The sequence below is a fragment of the Labrus bergylta genome, chromosome 8, assembly GCF_963930695.1.
Source record: "Labrus bergylta chromosome 8, fLabBer1.1, whole genome shotgun sequence".
NCBI classification, from domain to species: domain Eukaryota; kingdom Metazoa; phylum Chordata; class Actinopteri; order Labriformes; family Labridae; genus Labrus; species Labrus bergylta.
Window position 1 is genome coordinate 12,896,978 of NC_089202.1, and position 14,423 is coordinate 12,911,400.

A 14,423-nucleotide genomic window follows, 5' to 3' on the forward strand; every position below is an offset into this window, starting at 1 on the left:
GTTTGAGGGGATAGAAAAATAAGGGAAAGGCGGAGAGAGAGAAGGAGACTATTGTTGACATGTTGGCAGTCCCTGTTGTCATGAGCGGTTTCAAGGCGCTGGAGCAGCAGACCAGAGACGCAATTTAAATGTGCTTGTGTTAAATGTAGGGGGAGGGTGTGGGGTGTCAGGGCATCATATAAAAAATATTTCTGTCTTCAAAGCACGTTGTTTATTTGGCTTTATATCAAAAAGGGAGCAATGGGGGGGGGGAGATAAAAGAGAAACAGAAAGCAAAAAGCAGAGAAACAAAAAAGAGGGAGCAAAAGTGGGGTGAACTAGTGGAAGAAAGAGAGAAAGAGAAATATCCTGGTTTTCTTGCCCTGTCATTATGGATGGTTTGTCCTCAAACACAGAGACAGTCAGAACGAGAAGACATGGAGAGAGGATGGAGAGAAAGGAATGAGTGAGAAGAGGGAGAAAAAAAAGCATGAGAGGTGCTATGGCTTTTGGTAGGTCTGTCATTAACAAAGGGCCGGAGACGCATTCCGATCCTGTTTTAGACCTTACCACTAGGGTAAGGATAAACACACAAGGGTGCACACAAGTACACACCACACACACACACACACACACACACACACACACACACACACACACACACACACACACACACACACACACACAATAAAATAAGGCTAAGATGGATGGAGTTCGCGAAACTATACACAACTCCACACTCGAATCAGCAGTTAAAAAAAAACCTGGTGCACACCAAAAACACACAAGAGCACTTGCTTAATACATACACATAAATACATTATGTTCTAAAGCTCCATAGACACAGTAGCTAACACACAAACACACACATCGGCAGGCTGGCACAGGTAGACATTTGTTGCTCTGCATGCTAGAAGTCCAAAACCAGAGAATAAGGACAGAAGGGTAACAGCAGCATGTGTCCATCAGAGTTAAAAACTGAGATTTAACACACTCAAAGGTTGACTCTTGCACGCTTGCAAAAATTGAAATAAAAACAAAATAAAACAACAATTTAAGTGTACTATAGTGGTAATAAATAGAAAAACGACTACACTTGAAGGTAAGCCTGTGAGGTGAGAAACATGCGAGTCGGCATAAACAGTAAACACTGAACACATTGTTTACAGAGAACTTTAGTTGTGTTTTGAAAGAGCAAACAGTTCTCACACATTACGAGCAAATACAAATAATGCCATTTAGCAAAGTTTGTAATGTTGTATATCTAATTCTTTAAGACTTGAATCTTGGCGTATAATTTGCTTCTGTATACTTAACAGACTTGAGATTTTGACTTTGTCAGGTCTTATAATTGTATCAACTGTACCAAATAATCCATGAGAAAATAAATAATAAGGATTTAGATTCTGTAAGCAAGTTATTAGTCACTGAGTTTAACGTTGTTTCTTAGCATATGAATCTCCTAAAAGGTATTCAGGAAGTGCGGGATAAACCACACATGGTCACATCTCAATTCAAATAAAAACACACCAACAGAGCTGAATCATTCAAACTCTGTCCAGCAAACACAACCTGGTCTCACCACATCCCCTCAGGCTCCCTCACATGAAATCCCCACGATGTAGCAAAATAAAACAGAAAGTCTTGTTTGTCAGTGTCGAAACCACATACCAGGAATCCGTCAGGTGAGTCCGGAGTGAGCGTCATCCCCAGGTGAGAATTCCTCAGGTTTTTAGAAACGTTCTGGAGAGCAGTCTCACCTGAGTTTGATAAACAGAACAGTTTGCTTTACATAAACACATTTTTTTAAGGAGTGATCTTTATTTTTTGGGGGGGGAATATTTGTTTCTCTCACCTAAATTGACTTTACTGCAGCTCGAGTTCTTCTCCTCTCCCACAATACATTTGTACACATCTCCCTTCCTGTTGTTGGGTGGCCCATCCCAAGGAGCACCAACCAGCATCCTTCAACAGAACGACACAGTCAAAGTCCTTGTTAATCCTTTCAGTGGAAGATGTTTAATAACTGTCGCTCTTTCTTTGTCTTTTAACACACACTTACGATTTCTCGCCGTCAGATTCATGCTGTAAAACGGAGAAACCGAACAGTGCGTCCTCGGGACCTGTGAAGATGCGTGGATTCTTCACATCTATGTTGAAACACTGACACAACTCTGAAATACACAACAGAGAAGATGATTACAATTAAAACACAATTTTCACATGAACTTTTTTCACTTGCATTCCCTAAACCCCTTGACCCCCGGTCATGGCATACTCATACTAAACACCCAACTCTGTTACACAAAACTTTGTCTGAGTAAGGTTTGAGGAAAAGTTTAAAACTGTCATTAAGATATCTAATACATTTATTTGGCTCAAATATTTCACTTAATATCAATACATTTTAGTTAAAGAGTTGCAGCAAGCTATTACTAATACAGAATAAACTGTAAATGTGGTAATGTCAATCAGTGTGTAATAGGATGACTTTTCCAACCTCAAAGCAACTTAAAAAAATGCGGGTAACTGTATGTTTAAGGAAGATTTTAAACAGTATGCTACTTGTGCATATTTGCTTTCTTTGATACTTTATTGCTACTTTTAGTATATTCTGCCAAGCTGTTTGTTTAATAATGCTAAAACCAGCAAACAGATTGTAAACAGGAGGACATGTTTATCCTGGTTTTGTCAAAAGATGCTGGAATATGAGGGTTTGATATTTGCTAGCTGGATCTTTCAGGACTTTGAGTGCTCCCCACCTTATTAGCGCCATTATAATTATAAACATTGTTTAGAATTAATCTAAGGTAAGGAAATAGCAACCCGGCCTGGGGCTGTGGCTCAGTGGTAGAGTCAGTCGACTCTCAATCGTAGGTGGCATATGAATGTGTATTTGGGAGGGTTGGTTAATACCAACAGACAGTTTACATAGCGGCCTCTGCCATCAGTTTGTGAATAGGTAGGTGTGACCTGCAGTGTAAAAGTGCTTTGAGTAGTCAGACGACTAGAAAAGTGCTATACAAGCTCAAGTCCATTTATCATTTTATTATTCACTGCTGTAATGAGAATGAGAGGGCCAGTGAATGGCGTCAATGCCTTCGTCAACCAGAAACTGGACACACTCTAACGGCATGATTCTGAGCATTGTCCTGCACCAAGGGAAACCCAGGACCCACTGCTCCAGTGTTAGGTCTAACAATTCCTCTGAGGACTTTATCCCTGTACCTAACAGTAGTCGGGGGGCCATTGGCTATGGAGGTCTACGCGACCCTCCAAGGATATGCCTCCCCAGACCATTACTGACCCATTACCAAACATGTCATGCTGGATGATGTTACAGGCAGCATAACGTTTACCATGGCGTCTCCAGACTCTTTCAGGCCTGCTCAGTGTGAACCTTCTCTCATCTGTGAAGAGAGCATGGAGCCAATGGTGGACCTGTCAATTCTGGTGTTCTCTGGTGAATGCCATTTGAGCAGCACAATGCTGGGCTGTGAGCACAGGTCCCACTAGAGGATCATGACAACCCTCATGGAGTCTGTTTCTGACAGATTGGTCAAAAACATGCACACCAGTAACCTGCAGGAGGTCATTTTATGGTGCTCTGTCAGTGTTTCTCCTGTTCCTCCTCGCACAGATGAGCAGATACCGCTCCAGCACTCCTCGTCTAACTGGCTGTCTAATGGTATCTCCTCCATACTCTTGAGATCGCTGCAAGACACATCAAACCTTCTTGCAACCCCATGCATGGATGTGCCACCCTGGAGGACCTGGACTATCTTTGCAATCTGATTGGGCTGCAGGTTCAGCCTCATGCTACCAGTTGTGACATGAGCACAAACGGAACACAAAACTAGAGAAGAATCAGCCAGGAAGCGTGAAGAGAGAGCAATTGTATGTGACCACCACATGCAAAATCATTTCATTTTTTGGGGGGGGGGGTTGTCTTGCTTTTGCCTCTCCATTGCACCTGCTATCACATTCATTTGCACCAAAATTGGTGAAATTGATTCACAATCCCTTGTGCCTCCTTAACAGATGGATGGATATCCCTGAGGTTTAACTGACTGAAGTTTAACTGTGAAGATTTAGTGTTGTAAAAATTTACTTGACTTCTAACCTTTAAAGTAACACAGTGTGCTCACCAGTACTTCAAGTAATTCATAAATCAACATTAGCTGAACTACCTTTAGTAACTCCATATTTATAATGAAGATATGAGAGAATTACATTCAAACATGGAGCAGAAAACCGTGTACACAGCTGTAAATCTAGAGTGCAGAGTCAGATTATTATTTTCCCTCTTGGCCTTAGGAGAGGGGAATTGGGGGAGGGTTAAATTGTGTGTGTGTGGGGGGGGGGGGGGGGGGGATGCTGGAAAAAAAATGGATAAATAGATTGACCAGTGGCCACCTCCGGAAAAAAAGGAGTTCAGTCTGAGGGGAAAGCGGGAAAGGAGAGGGAAGAGAAGAGGCAAGGCAGGGAAGGGTGTGGGTTAGAAAAACTATGTAGTATAGTAAGCCCCCTGTTATGACACACAAGCCTGCCCTTCATACACACAGAGAAGAAATAAGGCAACAAGATGGTAGTCAGACAGTTCAATGAGCTGTTAGAATTAAGGTGTAAACAGAAGCATGAAAACATATTCCAACTGGCAAAATGTAAGTGAAACTGTTTGTCTTACAGTCTGAAGGGGACAGTCTAAACATATTTCTGCATGTGTTAATAATACACACCTTTAGATGAACCATTTAAATGACTAGGATATAAACTGAATGCAATATTTAAAAAAGATTTTACCAATGACCATTCAAAATACAACACATATAGGATTTACAAAACCTTGGAAACACTTCCAGGTTTTCACCCAGGCAAATTCAATTATTTTAAATTTGGTACACTGAAGAATCTTAAGTTTGTTGAAAACACCAAATGAGCGGCTAAACTCTTCTTAAGTTTTCCTGTCAGGCTGCCTGATGTTATCTTAGGTTAAGTATATAAAGGCTGACATACAAATAAACAATATTTTCTTTTCATTATTTTTTTTTAACTGAAAATATATTCACTTTTAATGGGCCATAGGACTAAGAGTCTACTGCCTTGCTCGTAGCTCTTGCTTTGACCTGAATGCTAAGTTAGCTTACATTCTCAGACAGACAGGGTTTTTAAGAAGTTGTAACCGGTGTAACAGCCTGTGTAATACCTCAGTCTTTACTTCTTAGGAAGATAATATCTTCTTACTAGCAAATATACTTAAGTATATTAGTGGCTATTGTGAATTTCAAAGCCAGTATTGGATATCTACAAAATTTGACCTGATGATGGTGCCAAATGGAAAGTCAGGGAATTACCCAAATATCTTGAGTTTATCCTGTGGAGTTAGTCTCTGGTGAATTTCTAGGCATTGCATCCAAAGGTTGTTCAAATGTTTGATGGCTGCTACTGTAGTTATGAGAAGTTTTTATAAGAAACCCTTTTTCCCCAAACAGCTTCTCAACCAATGACGCATCAATGACGGCATGCTAGATATCATAAGCTCTAACAGTTTTTCTACTCTTACAGGTAATAAATAAAACAGCTCTGGTCAGCTATCACTGCAAATACAATACAATGCGTGAGAAACAGCCCAGTTAACTACCTCATTAATGATTTTGCCTAAAATGCATAATTTTAACACTTTTATCACTTAGCACATGTTAATCAATTAAACGCTTTGGCATTTTTGCCTACAGAAAAACAACAACAAGATGACACCAGACAAAATGCCAAACTCAAGGCTTCAAACTGCAGTTCATAAATAAAGGTTGTCATAAAGGCTGAGTTGATTTCTTAAAAACAGTCTATGGCTTCAGTCCAAGTGCTGATGTTGTCAGAGCACAACAGGAAATAAACTCTCCTTGGTATCGTGTTAGGATTCACAATTCCAGTCAAATTAAAGAGTATCATGATGTTGTATTTTCAGTTCAGTTTCATAACAAGAATGCCACTCATGACAGTTGGTATTTAACATGCCCCTCTTGTGTATCGACTGTATGTCATTTGAATCCCTGAACGCAGGGTGTGTTGAATGTGTTCTGTAAAAATAGATTTGACTTGACATGTAATTAAGCAGCATCCAGAGACATATACAGCAACTTTACTGTACTGTACTGCTGAAATTACAAGAAAAGTAGTCCGAGACGTGGAACAAGACCAGAACACTGGTGCTGTGATTACGCACCAACTACTCCTGCACTTGTAGAGAGATACTTTCCAACAAATACACACTGATACACACTGACTTTGGCCAGTCCAATCAGAGGGGGATTCCACTTGGTTTTGAGAGAGAAACTAGATCTGTCCACTGTTTCTCTTCCATCTCTGCTTCTGCCTTTCTCACATACTGTAGTTTTTTTCCATTTTCTCTTGACAACAGATGTTTTCATTCTGTAATATAATTGCATTCTTAGACAAGTTTCTTATTTTTTTCTTGTGCCCAGATTTACACACTGGACATCTGTAGCTACAATGTTGTTGTTGGTTGTAATAGCATAATGCCACTTTCATTTGTTTGACCATTTTGGTATCTCGAAAAACAAATTGCATGCTTTGCCAGAAAAACTTGTACTGACTTCAATGCTCCAAAAAAGATCTCTCTTGGTGATCTTGGTGGTCATCTGACTTTTGCTGAACAGCCAAAAACCAACCAAAGTCTGTAGTTATCGACTCAATGTTATGGCAATAGATTTATGTTCCCCAGGGTCAGGGGGTGAATTAAATTAACTTTCAATACCTCTTTACTTTTTGTCATCATGAGTTTCACTTTTGTGGATTCAAGAATTCTCAACAATTGGGAAATGCAATGAATTTAGTTCCACTTTAGAAGAGCTGTAATAACTTGAGCAATCTCTTTCATTTTTGTAAAACACAAGTCTTGTGCAAAGAGTTTGTCCAACAAAATTGCAAAATTGGTGGATATTAGCATACGTTAGCATGCAGAAATCCAAACAAACTGTAATCATTATACCTTCTTATAGCATTAGCATAGTAGCATTGTCATTGTGCATGCCGGCATTAGCACTTAACTCAACTGCTGTGTCTAGGTAAAGCTGCACAATGTTCAGCTGCAGACTCTAAAGCATGTTTCTGCTCATCCTGCAGATCTATGCAAGCTTCCAATATTCAAATGTTCAAGCCACCAGGGGATTTTCATGGGATTTGGCCATGTGATCCCACACAGATGTTTTATATACTTCCCGAATGGGAATATGCGTAGGCAAGGATAATGTAATTCCTTCGTGTAAAACCTTCGATTTCATCATTTTTTTTTATTTCAGAATAAACCAAAACCTTTCAATCTAGCCTTGTTGCAACAAGTTACTCTCTTATTCTGTCCGAGCCCTCTTATGCACAGCGTAGTTAACGTGTGTCTTTTCTTGTGGAAACATCTACCAGCCAATTCCAAATGTCTTTCTACAACAAACCAGGCCTCTGATAACAAGCCTTGCTGCTTATTTCATTGATGTCATTCTCCTATTTCACTCATTCTCTCATAAACCATAAATTGCTCCTTTCTTTTACCCCCTCTCCTATAACATACACATATAAACACACTGTTACTCTACCACAAGACCCCCTCTCCTTGCCCAACCCCTCAAACTCCCACCAAACTGTACCATCATTCCCTGTTTTCCCTGGCCTGTCCTCCCTCCTCTGGTTCCATTTTCATTTGGGGTTTATATACGACACCGTACCACAGCCTGTCTGACCACCCATTGCCATGACAACTAGCGGCAAACATTTATCAAGCCAAACTGGGTTCAGATTCCCTCAACCACACGGTCAGCTATAGGCGTTAGGCTGCTGGATGTGTATAGTTGTGATTGTTTAGAAACTGAACTTGACACTATGTTTTGATACTATAGAAACATGCCAGTGCTTACAGGAGTATGCATTAATGTATGCTGTTTGATTAGACTAACATATTTGAGTTTCACTTTTCTTCTGTTCCTGTCTCTTTAATTTACGTCCCTCACTTGTAGCACCTCTGCGAACTGCACTAAGACCTATCTGCTGGACTGTCTGTTTCTATCATCTTCATTTAACCGACTCGTGTTTCCCAAACATCTCCCCCCCTCCATCTCCTCTCACCCACTTTCACAGCTTTTCTATCCATTATCTTCATCATGCTCTGTTCTCATCTCTGTCACCCTCTCATGGGAAATGGGGGTGGAAGACGAGGGGGAGTCGGAATGAAAGTGAGTGAATGATGGGAGAGTAAAATAACAGAAAAAAGATAGCAGGGAGAATAATGGCTTGAATTTATGAATGACCAGTGGAACTGAGTCAAACATACACTCACAGACACACCTGTATTCGACATCTCAGTAAAGCACAACAGAGTGTAGCAGACAGGGTGCCTGCTGGCCGCATTAAGAGAACTCTGCTGAAGCCATTAACATTACACACATACTCGCTCAACTACATGCTTATGTACTGTATGACACATGAACAAGGCAGCACACACACATGCAAGAACTCTTAAACGTAAGCTAGAGTACAAATGAAATAAAAGGTTACGCAGTGGAGAAATAACACTGTAAATGCTCAATTTAAACAGAAAATGAAAGGCAATATATAAACCCTAACCACAGGCATAATTTGGCTAGTGGCATGTGTAAATATGTCTGCATGTGTGTATAAATGTGTGGTAAGAGTGACTTAATGTCCAGCTTCTAGATTAGAAGCATTTTACATGGAAACTGGCAGCACAGATAATCATTTTGCAGTCAACATGTTAAAAGGTGGCACAAATACCAGGATGATAATCTAAACATTAACTTCAGAGAGCAGGTACAACCTTTACATGCCTTGCACAACATAATACCTCAACCTCTGGGTATCATTATGCGTCACAGCTGTATATGTGCTATATTGTAGCAGTTATACTACTGCTGCTTATCAGTTGTGTAAACACTTAATCTTGGCAGACAACAATGGTCTTATTCTTTGGTTTCTTTGAGGTGGGCATGAACGGCTCAATGAGAAGAGTGAGGCTGCACTGCAACAGTGAACATGGGGGTAAGGAGGTTGGCTGATGTTCATGCTCCAGAGAATAAACGCACATGGCATAGACGCCTTATTAGGGGAACTGTAGACATGTAGTCCAAGCGATGAAAGTGGCTGATATGGCCGGTGAGGTCGGGTTACATTGCTTCCAGGGTCAGAAGGAGTCAGCTGTAAGAGGAGATGAACCAGTAACCTTTTGGCAGAGGATACATCAGCAAATATCTCTGATTGCTCCAGGCATCTTCTGGCAGAGCTGAAGGCCTCCAACAAAAATGAAAAATGTCCTCGGTTCTCACAAAACGGATAGATTTACTGGATTATCCCACTTTGAAGGAGGGACCATTACTTTGTTGGACTCGTGCACAACTTCCTATACCTTTGATCTGTTTGGCAAATGGAGTGTGGCCATATGTTTTAATGCGTTTGCTTCTCGGCTCTCCTGCACACAACCACGTTAGGAATGTTTTCATGGTCAGTCAGTTACCGTCACAAAGAACAAAGATCTCTGGGCCTCAGGGAGGAGACAGCATGACACATTTATTCACATGTGTTGTCTGTTAGAGTGCAAAAGTAGGGGAGGTTAAAGACCATGTCATTGAGTTAGACAGTTCTGGAGGACAGGGGAGCAACTGGGCAGTGAAAAGGCATCAATCATGGACACAAGGTTGACATAATATAGTTCCTCAAAGTTAAAAAATGCACTTAAAGGGCAGTGGTGGAATCATTTCCTCTCTAATTAAGCTAAATGTCAATACCCTATCTTGTTTTAAGTGGGGGAAAAAAACAACATTCAAAGTTTAATACCTAAAACAAACTGAAAATGTTCTTACCTTTAAGAAGGAAGATGAACTGCAGGCACAACAGGTATTTACACAGCTCCATTTTGGAAATCCCAAGTCTATTTTCCCAATTTTCTCTTTTTTTTTTTGTTTACCAAGTGGTCTCCCCTAGTTTGTCGAAAATGCAGTGAATCGGCGTCCCACCACACAAACACAAACATGCAAAAACCCAGCTCTCTTCAGCTCCTTTTCTCCTCAAGAGGTGCGTCAAACCCGGGCAAATGGTGCTCCAGGGGCATGTCTGCTGAGCGTGGGGGGCTCAGGTTAGGTCATTGACAAAAGCAGTCAGGAGCTAGCTTTAGAATAAAACAACCTCTTCCTTTTTGCGCGTCTTAAACTCCCTGCAGAAGATATTTGGACGCCACCACAGTTCAAATGTAGATATTTTCGCATGAAAAGGTCTTTCGGATACAGAAGAAAACGGAAACAAATTGACCCCTCAGCGGCCCATGTTTTGGCCGTGAAAAGCCTGCACCTGTCCCATCGAACAAGAGGCCGCAGTTCAGAGTCATTAAACCATTACTAATGTGCAACACCTTCCCAAACAGTCAGTCGGCGCTGCGCTTTATCCCTGCTGACTCCGGAGCGCGTTTTCTGAAGATCAAGCTCCTCCGCTTATCAAGCAAAAACTTTGTTGTGAGCTGCTCTGCTTGTTATCCACGTTCCTCGCCACTAATTCACTAAACACTAAAAAACTGTAGTTTCCAGTGACCTTCTGTTCATGTAAATATGAGCCCTCCAGTAACGGGTTTCTCTCACTTTTGAAATGAAAGAGCGCATTTATCCTCAGAGCTCCCCTCCTTCCACCAGTCCTCCTCCATCCACTATAGACTCCTCTCTGAGCAACTGCTTCACACTGGCAAACCTCAAACCCACATCTCTCTCCCTCTCACTTTTTCAAACATGTCTCAAGATTTTCACTCTCAACATCTTTTAGTTTGCTCTCATCTAGTCTAATTTAATTCTTTTAGCTGCTCTTCATAGATCCAAAAACAAGCTGTCTTGTTTAACAATTTTAAACACATAAAGCACAACTAATACTTAATGAAAATCATTTAGATCAGTGATAATACATTAAAGATATCTGGAAATCCTGTGTTCCCATATTTTCTAAGTTACGCAGTCTGAACTTAATGATTCGTTAAAAAAACGAATCATAAATAATCTGTTATCTGATGCTCCTTTTATTAGAACAGTCCATGAGGAGTGTCCCTGGTTGTTCTGGCAGCCATAGCAAAGCAAGTCTTGTGCAAAAATTGGCATCTGTAAACTGTTTTATTAAAATCTAATCTAAGTCTATATAATGCATCCAACAGTGACACAACTAATAGAAGCTTCTAAAGAAGCTATATGTGAGAGAAAGCAGTAGCATTGGTGTTAAAATAAAATAATTACGTTCTAAAAATTTGAAAATAGCTGCTGGATCAATCAGTTCCTTTATAAGATCCACCTGCTGTTTCTGGATATAAAAAGTGAAACTGTTAGCCATTGGAATCTGATGAGCATGTTACTATGAGAGAAATATGCATGATGGACTGATTTTTAAGTAAAATTTCAAAAAAAAAGAAAAAAAAAAGAGGATTCTCTTAGAGCACATATTAAAATTAAGTTTAAATTTCAAAGGTGTTTTTTGTGTTTAAAAACTAAAAATCTAATGTTTTCATTAAAGTGTAGGCCTTCTTATCCATCCTTATAAATAGGCTAAATAAAAACATTTGGAAAAAATGTTCCTTAAGATGTATATTTTTGCAGTAGTGATTGTCTTTATTCTTCAACAAAACACTTGGTGATGGGTGTTTCTTTCAAAAGGTGACAATGTCCCCATCTACAGGACACAAAGGGTCATAAGCGCAGTTTTAACTTTTTGGTAAGGCATACAACAAATGTTCATGTGTGACCCCCAACAGAAGGACTGTGTTCTTTTAAAAATGTTGACAATATTTAAATCCGTATGCATATAATGGCTATCGAGGTGAATGCAAGACTTATCTATAAGAACATACAGTGCTGTGGATTCGTTCAATTAAGTATAATAATAATAATCTGTTAAAAGTGGCTGTATAAATGATGTTACAAATGGTAATGAATTGTAAATCAAACACTGGCCCATTTGTCCTGAGTATTTCATAAAGCTCTTTGGCGCCACCCTCAGTTCTCTGCCTTCACTCTTATATTGTTAAAAGTGGCACAAGCTTTCTACATCATCAAAGGTGGAAAGTGGGCCTAACTTACTGTACCTAATTTACTCAAATGAACATGTCGAGCAATTTAGTGTCAAGCCAAAAGAATGTTGCAGTGCCTGTTTGACAAACCTCATAAGCTGTAGTCTTTACCTTTATTTATACCAACATCATCTTGTTCGTGTCCGAACAAACAAAGGGTAAAACGTCGGACAATGTTCACTTACATTTCTCAGGTGTCCTGGAAGAAGACGTTGATCCAGTTAACGTGTTTCAGCTGAATGTGTAAGTACACTACTGTTTCTTGGTAGCAACTTTTAAAGCTTACGTCAAATAACTAATTCATTGAACGACCATCTTCTGACCCCTACTGACTAAAACCATACAGAGCATCATGTGTGAGGTGAAAGCATATGAAAGTAGTGACAAACTGTGTAGTCGGTTCGCTCTCTCAGATTATAAAAATAGATTTAGACGTATTTATCTGATGTGTGCCTAATTTCCAGCAGACCAACTCGTCTATTTGAATTCATTGAGTTCATTGAGAATCCTCACGTTCATTTAATAGCTTTTTTTTTTACTTTTACTTGGGCAAGCCTTCTTTTCATTGGAAGTAGCCTACTACATTTTTCATGTCGTCTGTTACTGAGTAAAAAAAAAAAAAACCGTCTAACACCTGACTCAGGTGGAGAACAATATGTCATTACAGACATCAGGCTCTTGAGAGAATAGAGCACAAAAGACAGGGACAATAACAACAAAAAATAATAACTAGAAGATAAAACCTGGAAAATGGAAATAAATTAATAAAAGCAAGGGGCTAAGTGCAATCTTCTGATAATTCAAAGTTGTCAATGTGAAGTATCTATTTGGCAATTTACTTTTCAGTTTCCTTAAGGACTTTGTAATAGAGTGCTAGTTCTCTCAATATTGGTTGTCCTGCTAACTCCCTGGGGTAAAAAGTAAGTTATCAGTGCTTAAAGTCGATTTCAAATGAAGTAATTTTTTTGTTCTATTTGAGTAGATTTCATTTACTTGAGTAAAATTGTATCAAAGTAATTGTACTTATGCTTAAGTAGAATATTTTAGTTAGCTTTGTCTCAATATACAGAATGTCATCTTACACTATGCATTGTCAGATGTGAAACATATTTGTAATTTTTCAGCAATACAAGGAGTCCTTCCAGTAGATAACACTCGTGCTTCCTCCCACTCTGTCCACATTTCTGATTCAGCAATTCACTTCTGTCTGTAAGTGTTTAAAATGCACTCAACATTGGATTCAGAATATTTATTTGCTGAATTCTGATTCTTTTTACATAATATTTTAATATTAGAATTGCAGAAGATAAATAGTACTATTATAATTGTATCTATTGTTTTTTTTTTGTTCTTGTCTGCACTTATGTTTTTTGTATTTCTTCCACTGGTTTGTCATAATCTTTAATCTTATAATAATCTTTCATAGTCTTTCATGTACTGAACTGGTGATGTATTTGTGTCAGCTGAAGTCAAGATTTATCTTTATATTCTTTTCTTTTTTTAAACGTTAGCTTGAGGCTCAGCTTGAGAGCTTGTTGGTGTTGTGTTTAAATTATAAAAATGCTAGTATTTAAGAGCAGCTGTCATCAAATGTGATGCTATTTACAGCTACTTTAACAATATCACATGTCACCACTAGGTGCCGCTCTGCCTCAGCTTATGCTTTTTTCCAAGTCTGTCTGAACTACCTAATGGAGAACCTGAAGACAAAAACAGCTGTTTAAAATCTTTTACTTTTAGGTTTGATTGCAAAGCTCATCCTAGGCCAGTCTGTCTACTTATTGTCAGTTGTATGATTTGTGATGATCAGCTGATGACATGTTATGTATAATTCCAGTCTGAACACATTTTTCTTTTTAAAGGTTTCTGATTTTTTTTCTCTTTTGCAAATTAGCTTTCTCTATTATGAGACGAATCATGCAGCGGTGGGTTTCTGCCAGGACTTGAATGGACAGTGAGTTCATTGGGTTGGAGAGTAGATCTGTAAGTGGCCAACAAATCTTGAAATGAGATTAACTTCATTAGCTTTTTATTTATATCCATGAGGGCAAAAGGTAATGATTGTTAGAGAATTCACCTCTGTCTCTCCATTAGTGCTCGTACAGTTACTGCCTTAATGACATTGGACTCAATCAGTGTCCTTGCATTTATTGCCATTCACTTCTTTGCACTTATCTTTTTCCGCTTTATGCTTTCCTCTTTTGGAAAGGTTCTCATGATATAACTGATCAGAGGAAAAATATCCACACCATGAAACACATTGACTTTTTTACATTTGCATTGACCCACATTTTTGGCCTCTTTTGACAGGTCGCTACTATAACTGGACTGG

General features: G+C 39.2%; 1 protein-coding gene across 1 annotated transcript in view; it reads right to left on the bottom strand.

The window, feature by feature from the left end:
• itga10 (integrin, alpha 10) overlaps positions 1-10,698 on the bottom strand; it is a 28,283-nt gene extending 17,585 nt beyond the window's left edge. The window contains exons 1-4 of the mRNA XM_020637161.3: positions 9,861-10,698; positions 2,042-2,153; positions 1,835-1,944; positions 1,651-1,739 (exon numbers count right to left, since the gene is read on the bottom strand). Of these exons, the coding sequence (XP_020492817.2) occupies positions 1,651-1,739; positions 1,835-1,944; positions 2,042-2,153; positions 9,861-9,912 (363 nt within the window). The 5' untranslated portion in view covers positions 9,913-10,698. The remainder of the gene's footprint in view (positions 1-1,650; positions 1,740-1,834; positions 1,945-2,041; positions 2,154-9,860) is intronic.
• Between the last annotated feature and the right edge of the window lie 3,725 nt (positions 10,699-14,423).